Genomic DNA, 14,212 nt, shown 5'->3' with positions numbered 1-14,212 from the left:
TCATAACTTGTGCCCTATGCATTAAATGGATGAATAAAAAGCTTACAGTTACCATTAGCTCTAGAACAAGCTCTTCGTTTTGGAAGCAAACTGTCATCCTTTTTCAATTTGCAATCAAATAATTTCAAAACAAAAAAGAATAGAACACGCTAAAAACTCAAACACAATTAACACTTAATAAAATTTGAAAATTGATTTATGCACATTTGGTTATGCAGTGATGCAGTGATGCAGTGATGCAGTGATGCAGTGATGCAGTGATTCACGTGATGCACATTCATTGGCGTTTGAAAAAGAGCTGAACAAACGATATCCTGAAATTTGAGCCAACACAACAGAAAGTGATACAAAAGTTTCCTCTTTGTACGTCTTTGTAAAAGACATAATAAATAAATCTATCCCACCTGAACCATGTCATTGCCACCCTCTAACAGCGCAATAGCTAAATGCAGACACTCTAAGAACACTGCATGGCTATGATCCCCAATAATAAGATCAATCACTAGATCCGTTGCTCCATTTTCATCTAACATTGACTGAAGTTCAGGTAAAGTCAGGCCCGATCTGAGACGGCCATTTGAACTTCCTTGGCTGGTCGTAGCAACTATTTTGCCCGGTGAGATTGATTTTGTTAAAACAGCATCCATTTTGTCAATCATGTTGTAGTCAGAGTGACCAAAATATCTCGTCAAAAAAACTACTCGTAGTTTGTTACCCTTGAGAACAGAGAAGAAAGATTTCACCTTGTAATGACACTGAACGGTACTAAAATGTTTAGCAAATGATACAATAGGCAAGGTTTTTGTTGCACTTTAAAAGCATCTGACTGGTAAACAACATTCTACCTTGGTAAATTTCATGACTGAAGGTAAGTTTAATTTAGTCTCACCTTTTCTTCAAAATTTGTGTCAAGCTCTAGAGTTTGTTGCAGTACTCGTAGGATCCTCAAGCATAACACCTCATTCTCCTTTGTCAAAGCTTTTGCATGCTGAATCATTCTGCAAAATTGAAAATCAAATATAAAATTTCTACTTGGTATGCATAAAACAGCTAGCCCTGACATGATATTTTTTCGAAAAACTAACTGAAGTTCAAGTATATCGAAAAACTGTCACTGTATCGACTGCCATAGATGAAATTTTCAGTGTAACGATTCGCTGTACTATACTGATATATTCAAGTTGTCAGAAATAAGACTGCAACAAAACTGAGACGCCTCCTTTGGTATTAAAATGCAGTCTATATCTCGACGATAGCAAGAAGCCTTTTCCTATAATTATAGCCTTGCGAAGACGGATTGGATTTGAATACGGCAAACAAGACATACTTGGATATAAACCCGCCGTCAATAGCTTTCTTTCTGTTGTCAGAAGAATGAGGGAAAAGCATATGGGCTCTGTAGATGACGTCAACCAGCACAGAAGACTCGGCTTCAACCAGAGGCCGCAGTTGATCTTCCAGCAGAGCAACAATGTCCTGGTGAAAAATTTTATAAAAAAAATGAAGAAATCAAATAACGTGAAATATGCAAAGAATGAACAAAAATGAACAAAATGTTTTTCAGTGAACAAAAATGTTTAAGGCTAAAGTCTTTAGTATCACTGAAGTATTAGCTATGGAATTGCTCCCCAGCAAAGAAATTGGATTCGTAAGAAGATACATGAACGACTGAAAATTTGGGGCAAAAGCTCTTTATGACAAATAATCCTGAAATAGCAAAACGTTCACTTTTTAACTTGTGCTACTCCCTGAAATTTCTATCGGCAGTTTCTAGATTATTTGAACTATATTTTGACATTTTGCGAATTTCTTGTTAATAATGCTTAAAGACACTATGTCCCGAAGCATTTCACTGGCCATTTAAATCCCCATTGGCTAGACTATACAATAGACCTATTGTTACGGAGCCAATCGGCTAATCTTCAACGTTTTCTCGATTTTAAACACGCTGTAAAGCCTATTGTTTATTCTAAACGGTTAACTGACGGGACATAGTGTTGGAAATATACACTTTTACCATATTGTCAAGATACTGTAGAACATTCTAGTTTAATCCCTCATATCATTCTAGTATATTCGTAGTATTAGTTCAATTCTATTTTCCGCAATAATAATCACTTCCGCTTTCTCGAACCTTCTGGAACGATACTTTTATAGAAACTTCTAGAACATTACAATAAACATATAAAAGAGCATTGCTGTATTAGGTTAGTTGTTCATATTATTACCTCTGCGTTAATCAAACTGCCTTAGTCTTTGGATACCTTCAACACAAGGTGATTTAACAATGTTACCATTCATAGGGAGAAAAACGAGAGCCTGCTGTAATTTATTTCAAGCATAACCAACAAAGACAGTCCAAATCTAGATGTTTTTTCTACCTGCAAGCCCTCAATAATATTCCTATAATCCTTCGACACAGTAATGATAATTGAATCTCGTCTTTGCCGATGGCTCATCCAATGCCTTGTATGTTTCAACACAAGCTTTGATCGATTGATAATTGCAATAATTTCTGTTTCCAGATCATTAGGAATGCCAATACCCCGCGTCTTCGCTGCGGAAATAATAAAAATTAGCAAATAAAGTCCAAATAACAAAAAACGAAAAAAAGACTTTTCCAAACATGACTTTAAAATTTAAAGCCCATATGCAAAAGCCAGACTCTTATGCATTTTCCCAAAATCTAGTCCCCAGTAAAGAGGAATTTAAATTCAAAAGTCAAGAATGGGCAATCCTGATAATTAGAAATAATTGCTAGTGGGATAAATGCCAAGCTTAATTTTACTACTTTAATATATCGTTTTTTAAACTTTTCTGTAGAATTCTCAACTGATCAACAAAAATCTTTTTGTGTTGCCTCAGGTAGTTCAAAGACCGGGCAACTTAGCGTTAAAGGTAATAGAAATTATCGAAATTAAAAGGCGAAAGTGAATAAAATTTTAAAATAGAGCAGAACCAGGCGATGTTCTGCAATTCGAGCCGATACAAAAGAAACTGACAGAAATGCAAAAGACCTACCTATTCCTGCGAGATTTTTGATGCAGCCTTCTACATGGAATTTTTGTTGACCCGAAATCCATTTGCACTGTGATAGCCGGTACAGACTTGAGAGTAATCGGACGAAAATGGGCTGTCGTGCCTAAATTTTATAATAAAGATAAGCAGTGGTTACCAAATCACAACGTTGAGTATTCCCATCATACTATTGTAATACAAATCTTGAAGCGGGCTAAGCATGTTTACTGGTATACATCCACGGAGTTTTAGATAGACCCAAAAAGTATTATTTTGATCACTGAGATAGCAAAAATACTAGTTAGATAAAAATAAAAAACTCCTATATTAGTCTTAAACCTAAAAAGGCAGCTGTTATCGACAAGAAAATGGCAAATTTCAAAATTCCTAACAAAAAATTATAACCTTACTAAAATAACACGCCCAAAAATGTAAAATAATCACTGTCATTGTTTCCAATGAATGGGCTTGTTTTTAAACCTTAAGTTGTTTTCTTGAACGAAAATTGCAAGAATATTTAACCATAGCTTATCCATAGTTTGCAGGGGACGTTATCGGAAAGTGATAAAATCAGTAATAAAATCTTCAGTTAAAATTGAAAATAATCTTATGCGGTAAAAGAAAATATGAAGTCATAGCAAGCTCAGATTGAAAGCCTTAACACTTTGTGAGATTTTAGAGCTCGTTAACCAACCTTAATGGTTGTACTTGTTTCTGAGAAAGGAGAATTGAAAAAATTCGTCAATATGCTTGGAACAGCCTCCGTGACGAAATTTTCAAGAAGAAGGTCAGCATGTTGTCTGTTGTGAGTTGTGTTGGCAACCTAAGATAAAAGAATATCTATCAAAAACACGAATCATTCAGAGTTAAGTTATACAAGTGTCAGTTAGGATCAACCTGCTTCAGCTAAGCCAGCTTGATGGATTTTCTATGTTCGCAAACTGATCTAACTTCCTATAAGAAATCACTCAAGTCAGAAGGCCACTGTGAGCTTGCTTTTTAGGGCTTAAACTTTCGCTCGGATTGGCAAAGAAAACCTATTTACACAATTAATGATCGAAAGTCATGCAAACATGATCGAATTCAATCAAATTACAAAAACAAAATTTGGGTGATTTAACGCGAACAGTGACTGTAGTTAAACAATGGCGAGTTTTTGTGACACAATCCCTTCTTGATAAAATAAACTTCAACAGTCATCGTCAAGCTTCAATATTCTTAGAGAGCACTAAAAATACAAACTTACCATGCATTCCAAATAGTTAAAACAAAAGGTTAAATCACGCTTTGCAGCATAGCGGAAAAATCATGATTGGCTGTTATTTGATACGTGATTGGTGGATTTCCTGGGGGATTCCCCAGAAGAGGATCGCGCCAACAGCCAATTAAGATCCGTCTGCTATGCTAACACTTTGTGTCAATAAAAGACATGTGAGAGATCATTCAAGAAGTTACTTATTGAAGATACAGGGAAGAAATATCAGTACCTTTGCCATGTCAACCATAAATTCTTCAAACAATGTCCAAATGTGTGTGCTGTTGTAAATCTCTTTCATCTCAACTTCAGTATCAACATAACAGTGATTCAAGAAATTGATATACGAAGTTTTAACCTGGAAAGTAAACAACATGTCGATCAATTTGATGATCAAAAAAGATCATAAAGTTCACTATTTATTCTGGCAAAATGATTTTAAGAAAGTTATATCGATCAAATATTGCAATAAAAAGGTAACAGAAGTAGAGTACTTTCAAAAGCATAACATTAAAAACAATTCTATTGACTTTACATGCACATTAAAAAGTACCAAGCAACGAACATTTAATCATTAAAGGAACATTTTGCCTACTTCTGACCTTCAACCAGTAATAAACACTAAAAACCCAATCATAAAAACAAAGTTGTTACCTTACATATTATCATAAATAATTATAATTACCATTTATTACCATTTTATTATAATTACCATTAACACCAAAGCGACCTTTCAACAGTACTAAACATTGAAAACCCCATCTTTAAAGCGATAGTTGTTATATCATATGAAACAGAATTTCATTAAAATATGGACAGCAAAACAGATGGGTAAGATAACATAAAAATTAAAGCTAAACATATCTACCGTGAGGTTTCGAAAAGTAACATTTATAGCAAAAGCAAAAATTAGAAAATAACCTCCGGAATGCAGTCTGGGTGTGTCACTATTCGGACAATATCATCTAATGGCAGCAAACTGTGGCATTTGATTTCCGTATAAACATTCTTGCCTTCGGTGCAGCAAGCCAAGAGCGTGACAAGGTTGATGTGGTAATTCAGAGGGCCGTCAGGGTCCATTCTTTCTCTCTCTGACTGCATCATATCCAGCAGATTGGCAAAAGACGAATGGTCATTGTAGAAGACAAGGACGTCGTCACCGACACTTGCCAGCTGAAAGACACAGAACAGATAAAAACTTCCAATAATGTCATATGAAAACACAACAAACACAAATTCAAAAAATCAAAATTCAAAGTACCATTTTGCATTCACAAAAGAAACATATTTTTCTATAAACAACTTTCAAACCATTTGAAGAAAAAAGAGGATACAGATTGGGAAAAAACATTGTTTATTTTAAAAATCTTTTATGAATGCTTTTCGAAAGTATTGATAAATTAAGATATACAAATAAAAGTAAAAAACACTACCTCTGCCATAATTGTATCTTGCGTCTTTCGTATCAGTTGATTTTCTGCTTTCAACAGCGTCTGAAGAAGCTGCAAATACCTAACATGTTTACCTCCAGATTCGATTGCGTGCACAATCTGTTGTACAAGCGATTCTGACACCTCATTACACAATGCCACGTTTTCCATATAAATATATCGAATCGTCTCTGCTTCCAGTAACTGCCAAAAACATAAAGAAAGCCATCAGATTTCAGTGACAGCACTATAGGCCTAGCTACCAACGTTATACGACCGTTTTCTTAATTGCAAGCCATTCACACGAAACAATTCACACTGTAATATTGCAAAAGTTGAAAGAACTAAATTGTTGAAAGAACTTTAGTATGACCCTTCCTTGCTGCCTTGGTTTGAAGAAAAAAAGAAGCAGATTTTATATCTTTTAGAAGAATTTGAACTTTCTTAACAGTATTAATGGGATTTTACATACATTTTTCCAATATGAATTCGATATTTAAACTACAGAAATAAGGAATATAAGGATCATAAAACTACGAATCATACTTTCAGCACTTTGTTAAAAATTCAAATAATAAAAATATTAAGTATTGTAAGAGCAAAATAAATAAACAGTTCAACGTAGAATGAGACAAAAGGACTGACGACTCACCCCTAAACCAGATGAGAGAAACCTATCGACATACTTTTGCATTAGGGCTTGGTTTTGTGGGTTGCAAAAGCAAAAGTTTTGCAGGAATTTGTGCGCTAATTCCATGATTTCTCGCATTCGCATGTCCGACTAAATACAAAAAAAACGAATTATTAGAAATAAACAAGAATCTAGAAGATATAAGCTACAAATTAAAGACACTAGCTTAATTATGATAATTCATTCAATCGAATTCTTTTAGGTGCAGGCCTCACTTTGCCTGTGTCTTTATGAGCTTATGTCATGTTTAAAGTTTTATTTGGAGCCTCTTTTCTGCAAAGGCATTTTTTCGCCAAAATGCATTGTGTAATCACACCTACATACACAAATGTGTTTCATTTGGTTTTGGCTTGTTTGGTGATGATGGAATGATGAACAAATCAAAAAGTAAATTTGACGATAAGGAAATCAAAAATTGCTTATATGAAAGTTTCCCCTTCTTTTCAAAACATGACTTATAACTATATGGACATGCTGATGTATCTGGATAGCACAAAAAACCTGAAAGCAGCAAACCAGCTGCAATGACACAAAAATGTAAACATAACACAAATAGTTTAAAATTGCAGCGTTAAAATTAAATTCTTATTGGCAAATCAAACAAGAAATTTCCAAACCTTTTCGAATGGAATCTGAAGAAGATCCAACACGACTGTATATGCACCCATGTTTTTGAGAAGTCGCTGCTCGTGTTTTCTACTCTGTTTTTGATCTTTTGTCAAACAAAGATCGCAAAATCTTTGAATTATCTACGGAAATAAATAATGGACAGTAAAGATATCTTTTCTCACAAACCTATCAGGAATATAAACAATACTTTTAATCTACAAAGCTTAAGGTTACGGTAAACGTTTTCTTGATGAAAACATCATTTTTTCGATTTTTTCACATTCAAGTAGCTGAACTTTCAAGGCACACAATGATACCAAATTTGAAACAAACAGAAATTTTGAAAGTGGAAAACATCCCGTGTAAACGAAGGTTTCCATAATTTCTTTATCAAAACTTTTAGTTGAGGCCTGAAAATCTCTTGACCTGTTAAGCCGATTATCGTTGCTTTGCGGTCGTGGTCGCATGTCTCATTTACAATATCGCATGGCACATCCATATATCCAATGTACGGCCGTGTTTATTTAAACAGGCTTATTGATCTTAAATCTTCAAGTGACTTGACCCGGATTACACTGTGGTTTACGAGTGTATCTTGCAAATGCGATCAGTAAAATCCCGTTTTCTCCGGACTCGAAATTCCTCTACATGCAGGTACGAAAAAGCTATTATGTACCCAAGGAACCAATCGAATGGCTCGAAAATTTGCACACGGCCAGGGCAGACGTTGGGCAAACAAAGTGTGTCTCAAAATTTTTTTATTTTCTCTGGTCCGTCTTTTATACCCAAATACAGCTGCGGGAGGGTGGACAAATTATTTGCCAATTTTTGACAGGGTATAGTTTAAAGAAGAGGAGGAATTTAAAAAATCTGAGACACACTTTGGTAGCTTAGGACCTGCACTTCCTGCTGGTCTAAGTCAGATTTTGTTACCTCAAACGCAAGGGTACATAATAGCTTATGAAGGTGGTACACTTTTTGACCAGTAAATTCGCATGGAAAATAACATTTAACATTATTTGCCAATAATTTTTATCTGGCTAGATACGCCATAATCTTGTGCATCGAATGATATAAAGTTTATCCAGATTCCTTGAGCCGTTTGGCCTTTAGGAAGGAAAAACCAATTTTCGTGTTCAAAACGTTTACCGTAACCTTAAAAGTAACACCAAGGTCCCTATTCATATTAACTCCCTTCACAAACTGTTGGATGTTATTCTCATAGTGGGGTATGCCACGAACAACAAATAAGCCTTCAATCCCATTTTTACTCTACTTAAAAAGCAAAAACATTATTCCAAGAAAAACAAAATTAAATTACTCTCAACTTTCTATTCAATAACATCCATAAAAAACCTAAACAAGAAGCAAAAATAAAAGGTTTGGTTCGATTGAAATAAAATCAAAGCTGATCATCATTACTGGCTGCGTTAAATGATGAGTGCCAAAAGTTCTGGGATCGATGAGGCAAATAATTTCACAAACCACAGTAGATATTTAGATGTATATTTTATGTCATGCTTATTATTATAAAAACAACAGAAATTGTCAACTTGCCTCTGCCACGGCTGCATAATTCTTACTTGAAACGGCTTCAAGTATATTTGGATCTGTTTCACCATCAAGAGATTCACTAAAATGACGGGTTCTGAACTGCAAGAAGAAATATTACATAGAGCAAGGCGGAATTTTTTTGTCGACCAAACAGATACTTTGTTTTCAATTTACACAATTCTGCCTTGCTTTTAAAAGGTCTAACAGCAATAAAAATTTAGTTGAATATGTTAAATGAGCCAAAAGTCGAATACATCAATTCATCCTCGCTTTACTATTCATTATTATTATGTTCATCAAAACATAAATATCCTGTAAGTTATACCAATACCGTAAATCCTCGAATAAGCCCCCACGCTCGAATAAGCCCCCTTCCTCGAATAAGCCCCACCTAAAAATCTTTTTTGCAAGTAAGCCCCCCCCCTCGAATGAGCCCCCCTCGAATAAGCCCCCATGGGGAAGCATAATTGCAGAATAATATCTTATTTCAAGAAGCCCCCACAGGACAATAGCTATACAGTATTACTTCCTTTGACTGGAGACCAAAAAGCAAACAAGCGACTTTTGTGATGATAAAAAATTATAATATTTGCTAGATCTTCACACAGTACTTTGTAACTCTTTTAACGATATCAGAAATCATTATTGACTGTTAAGCTTCTTATGCAAAAAAGACTTGTTGTAATTTTTCAATCTATTTCATTCAGAAAATTAATGTCGTTTATATGTCGACCTTTGAGGAAAATACTAAACTTTAGATAAGCCCTCCCCCCTCGAATAAGCCCCAACTCAGAAATTCATTTTTGCAAATAAGCCCCTGGGGGCTTATTCGAAAGTTTACGGTATTGGTTTGCTAATAAAAAAATATTCCATTGATTGCTACATAAAAGATGTTTCAGACAATTTCAAGAATTCTCTCTCTGCTGTTCTTACGGCATAAACAGAAAATCCATCAAAAACTACAGAATAGAATACTTTTCCAGAATCAGACTGTCCTTAGGTCTTTTTTTAAAGGTGCTTATGAGAATTACAGGGTCAAAGGATCTTATATTAGGTTCTTGAATAGTAATGTATTTCAAGTATTTGATTAGTAACTTGGTCCTAGATGGATTGCAATATTTGCCATGTTGGTAAAAAGGGCTTAGGGTCTATCCTTAAAAAATCCTTATAATTTGCCAGGCTTTAAGCCAGTCTACACAAGAAAGACAGTCTATTCCTAAATTTTTAGGTTCATTCTTGCTGGTCTTTCTCGAATCCGAATATTTTTCCAATATGAATAAGACTATACTTAACTATAGTTAATTACTATAAAACCTGGTGAATAAAATTCTTACTAATGATGACTCTGTGCTCTCAGCGACGCTTCCCTCTTCCTGCAACAAAGAAACGAAATGATGCTTAAATACAAAAAGCATGTCTGCACCCTATAGATCTGTGTATAAATGTATTATCACAAACGAGTTTTGACACTTTACGCTATCTCGATGAGGTAGGAACTTTACGTCAAAGCACGGACAATCACTTTGAGGCAGCCCACTATTACATGGTAAAATCAGGCACTGAAGCTCTTGTAAAGGCTTTCAGCATGCCTCAAGCGTGACCTTTACAGTCCCTACAACAGGATATCAAGCATTACGCCAATAGCTCTATTAACCGGCACTTGCAAATAAAGATAGCCTACATCCCTTACAAAGAAAGTTGCTTAGACCATTGCGGTGTCCATGGAGAATCCGCATAACTTTAAGTTATTATGCATTAAAAATCAATAATAGCAACAAATCATAAAAAGCGACTGATAACCTGAGCTGAAGATATTGAATCTCTTGTCTCTATTTTCACTTGCTCGTTGCCTCTGTTATCAGTCTTGTCATCGAGACCTAAAAGTTTGCTTTTCCTCTTCTTCAATCCAGGAGGCGGGTTCAATGATAGCGATTGACTTTTGCCTTTGTACACCCAAAGTTCGGACTTCTCAACAAGAAGTCGCAGTTCATCCAAGTCTGACTTAATTTGCTTGTAATTCTCAACGTCTTCGTTTGAAACTAATAGTTGAACCTGGGATACGAAATTCACTGCATAAGTCAGAGTGTTTGAAGACACATGATGGCAGTTGCAGAAAATGAACCTATGCAATATAAGCAAACACCCACTACATTTATAAATAAAAGATAACATAGTTTAAAATATATGAAAAAAATTTAGAAAATGTTGAGTTTGAAAACTTCAGCTTAAATCAAATAAACGAGGAACATAAAATGAAGCATTATTCCAAAATTTCAAGATATCAGCAAACTAGTTTATTCAAAACATAATTTGAATAAAACATATTTGGAATTGGAAGTTGACAAAAATGTATTAGAAAAAACATGTTACCTGCTTGAACGCTTGTAGAACTTCCTGTCGCTGGCCAAAGTGTCTTAGGAGCAGCTGCAATGACCCCGTCACAAGTGGAGCGTACTCGTGCATTGAGAGATGTATTAGAACTCGAAGGAACATCCTTCCTCCACAGCCATCAAGATCAAGGTCTATATTTCCTTCCCTGAATCAACGAAGTTAGTAACATCCTTAAGCAAATTGACGGAATTTGTAAAAAATCTATAAGGAACAATTCTAAAATATTTGATGGTCTTGCAAAAAAACTGTTTGCTTCTATGTGCACTTGAAGGGGGCTGTATAAACCTGAGTAAACAGATGTAGAAATTTCAATAAAATGAATCGACGAAAAAGGATATAGATGCAAAATTATTCTTAGAACATTACAATAAATTACGCTGGTGTTAGGACTATAAAAATAAAAATAATAAAATCTTGTCACTCACATCGTCTCGAACATCTTCTCCGCTTCGAGACTGATATTGTCAAGATCAATTCCTTTGAAGAAGAAGATTTCAATCAAAAATGAAATTTATGAACAACTGAAATTTTAGCAAGTACTAGTTTTCTTATAATTCTACAACATACTTGTTCAATTTCAATTTATAAGTTCAATCAATTTAGTCATAATCACTCAGAATTCTATAACTTCATTCAAAGCCCTTTCCATAGGCTTTAAATAAAAACTAGGTTGTAATTCTAAACAACGCGCGCGAAGGGAAGGAGTTATGAAACCATGAAATATGCACATACCTCCACTTTCATTGTTGCCAGGCTCACCGCTGTTCTCGTCGAAATCTCGTTTAAAGATGGAGAGCAAAGTCGACATTCGAAAATCGAGACGAACATTCATAATGTACTCCAAAATCTCCATTATTTTCAGTTTTGTGTTCATGACAACCAAGTCTACTTGGTTTCCAGCTTTTATACTGGGTGGAGATGTGGATTTGGGGCTTTCTGGAAGGCAAAGGCGAAAATGCTTCAAGCAAACTTGATAAATAGCAAAGTTATTTAATAGCATGATAATAAATAGCATAAATAGGGTGGTAAATAACAAAAAACCATTCCTTGCTGGAAAACATTCATGACGTGAGCAGAACGAAAAAATGACAACATAGGTAACGCTATTGAAATAAATGAGCAAACATCCAACAAAACTGATAACAAAACAAACCTGAAATTGCGTCTAATATGCTTAAATGCGCTGATAAAATAGAATTGATTTGAACGTGTCTTTTAAATATGTAAATTTTATATGTGAACTCTACAAAGATGAGCATGAAAGAAAACATGTCTAACTGTCATGATTTCTTGTAAGATGTCAATTCTTGCAGAAGATGCAGTAAAAGACAAGGCATCAATGCTGAATAACTGCATGAAAACAAATGCAGTTAAAATAAAACAAATTGATAACTAGGCAACAAGGAGGTGAGTTTTGAGCAGAAACCAAAGGTTACCTATTTTAGCTACGTCCGCTGCTGCCTTTGGTTGGAAATTTTCCAACGGTGTGGCCGATTTCCCAAGGGCCATCTTCGTAACTACGGCGCCAACGGTTTGAAGAGACCTGTATACGTCATGCCTCTTCTGTGTGCCTTTCAAAAGAGTAATTTTAGTAATTAATCGTCATGCTCCCTTCGATTAAGAATTATTTCATTCCGTATGGACTACATTTAAGAACATGAAGAAAAGACTGAGACCCAAGGACAATGAAATAAAGACTATGATTTGCTATTCATTTCTATAAACATAGCACGGAAAAGTTAAACATAGCATATTTGATATATAGGAAACATAGTATGCTATGCATCTCTTGTTCGGTGCTACAATGCCTGCCAAAAGTCTTGGAACACTGACATCAATTTCCAAGGTAAAACCAATCATCCCCCTCTCCCCCACGGAACAATGTTGTTTTACTATCAAACGGGTAAGGATTTTAGGAAGCACTTTCTTTTGCGCTTCTTTTATGATATTTCTCTAAATCATCAACATTGTTTTAGGGGGAAGGGAGCGGAAGTAGCAATTTTTTTCATGAAAGGAATGAAAGATATCAAATGCAGCGTAAATTGGTGGGTGTTCCAAGTATTTTTGGCAGGCATTGTATCTTCAATTCTGCTGTATCATTAGTTTGGTAATTCATTTCTTCTCACCTTCTCACTTCTTCAATGAAACGAATCGATATTCTGTGACGCAAACATCAAGTGACGCTAAATCCTCTTCATATATATTCAATTCTAATTCAGTCTTATTGCAATATTTCTATGAGCAGTTTAGTCGATCCACATACCTACTGTAGCTATATGCACCCCTTCTTCTCCGTCTAGAATCACCAGTAGCATCTTCGTCAATCGTAAGAGATCTTTGAATCCATAAAATCCAAAGCGAATCAAATATCGTGCGATTTGGACAACCTAAACAAAAAACGTTACTTGGCTTCAGTGTGCTTTGTTCGGAATCCGGTATCTTAGGTACAAATAATGAACATATACAACTATAAATATTGGCGAATTGAGAAGACAATCGAAAAATTTCGGGATGGGGGCTTATTCGAGGGGCAGCCTGTTCGAAGGTGGGGGCTATTTAGCAGCAGCCAAAAACAGGGTAAAATTTCTTCCTCTATTTGAGGCTGGTCAGTATGCTTTAAAATGCAGATTTTTCCTTGGTTATACTTGGTTTTAACACCCGTATACATCCAATCAAATGCTGAAGTGGTGCATTCTTCACCCTTGCATAGCTATGCATAAAAGTAATAGTACCGTTCCACCAAGATAGTACCTCTATACGGGTACTAAAAATGGTAGGCAAAAAAAGAATCACCAAACCTCATAGGTCAGTTTATTTTGCTCTGCATCGTTAAATCCTCCACCTTTTGAGTTGGCAATATTCTGTAGATAGTTTTCAACAAACTGCATCGTCGGCAGAAAACGATAGCTGTTACTAGGGTTATTTTCTCCACACAATTCTTCCCTCAACTGCGAGTCGTATCTACAAAAGGTGTCATAAATCAGCGTTTGTATGGTGAAAAAAGCACCAAACGTTATTGTCTTTCTATGTGAACAGTACGAAACCGTTTAATGACGGACAGATTACTTTGACGCGTCACATGGATGCTACATTATACAGAATCAAAGTTGTCAAAAGTTTCGGTCCACTTCAAAAAATTCCTTTTTTAACTCTAAGGTGCATGAGGTAGATTATTTTGACAACTACACTCTGACAATAGGGCAGGATTACTGGGCTGGTAATGGTTGCAAATAACAAATTCGGTAGGTAAAGATGGCAACTAAT

At 35.3% G+C, this 14,212-nt stretch overlaps 1 protein-coding gene across 2 annotated transcripts in view; it reads right to left on the bottom strand.

The window, feature by feature from the left end:
• LOC135686051 (inositol 1,4,5-trisphosphate-gated calcium channel ITPR1) overlaps positions 1–14,212 on the bottom strand; it is a 54,644-nt gene that overhangs the window by 16,512 nt on the left and 23,920 nt on the right. For both annotated transcript variants that reach the window (XM_065202202.2, XM_065202201.2), the window contains 20 exons: positions 13,747–13,909; positions 13,212–13,335; positions 12,385–12,519; positions 11,681–11,884; positions 11,374–11,425; positions 10,928–11,093; positions 10,358–10,609; positions 9,892–9,930; positions 8,561–8,656; positions 7,012–7,143; positions 6,356–6,484; positions 5,707–5,907; positions 5,195–5,446; positions 4,506–4,631; positions 3,713–3,841; positions 3,022–3,142; positions 2,382–2,557; positions 1,328–1,476; positions 890–998; positions 405–716 (listed from right to left, as the gene is read on the bottom strand). In XM_065202202.2, the coding sequence (XP_065058274.2) occupies positions 405–716; positions 890–998; positions 1,328–1,476; positions 2,382–2,557; positions 3,022–3,142; positions 3,713–3,841; positions 4,506–4,631; positions 5,195–5,446; positions 5,707–5,907; positions 6,356–6,484; positions 7,012–7,143; positions 8,561–8,656; positions 9,892–9,930; positions 10,358–10,609; positions 10,928–11,093; positions 11,374–11,425; positions 11,681–11,884; positions 12,385–12,519; positions 13,212–13,335; positions 13,747–13,909 (3,067 nt within the window). The remainder of the gene's footprint in view (positions 1–404; positions 717–889; positions 999–1,327; positions 1,477–2,381; positions 2,558–3,021; positions 3,143–3,712; positions 3,842–4,505; positions 4,632–5,194; positions 5,447–5,706; positions 5,908–6,355; positions 6,485–7,011; positions 7,144–8,560; positions 8,657–9,891; positions 9,931–10,357; positions 10,610–10,927; positions 11,094–11,373; positions 11,426–11,680; positions 11,885–12,384; positions 12,520–13,211; positions 13,336–13,746; positions 13,910–14,212) is intronic.

The sequence above is a fragment of the Rhopilema esculentum genome, chromosome 6, assembly GCF_057945365.1.
Source record: "Rhopilema esculentum isolate cy_ngs chromosome 6, ASM5794536v1, whole genome shotgun sequence".
In the NCBI taxonomy this organism is placed as follows: Eukaryota; Metazoa; Cnidaria; class Scyphozoa; order Rhizostomeae; family Rhizostomatidae; genus Rhopilema; species Rhopilema esculentum.
Note: the sequence above shows the minus strand (reverse complement) of the source record. Positions and strands in the feature narration are given on the sequence as shown.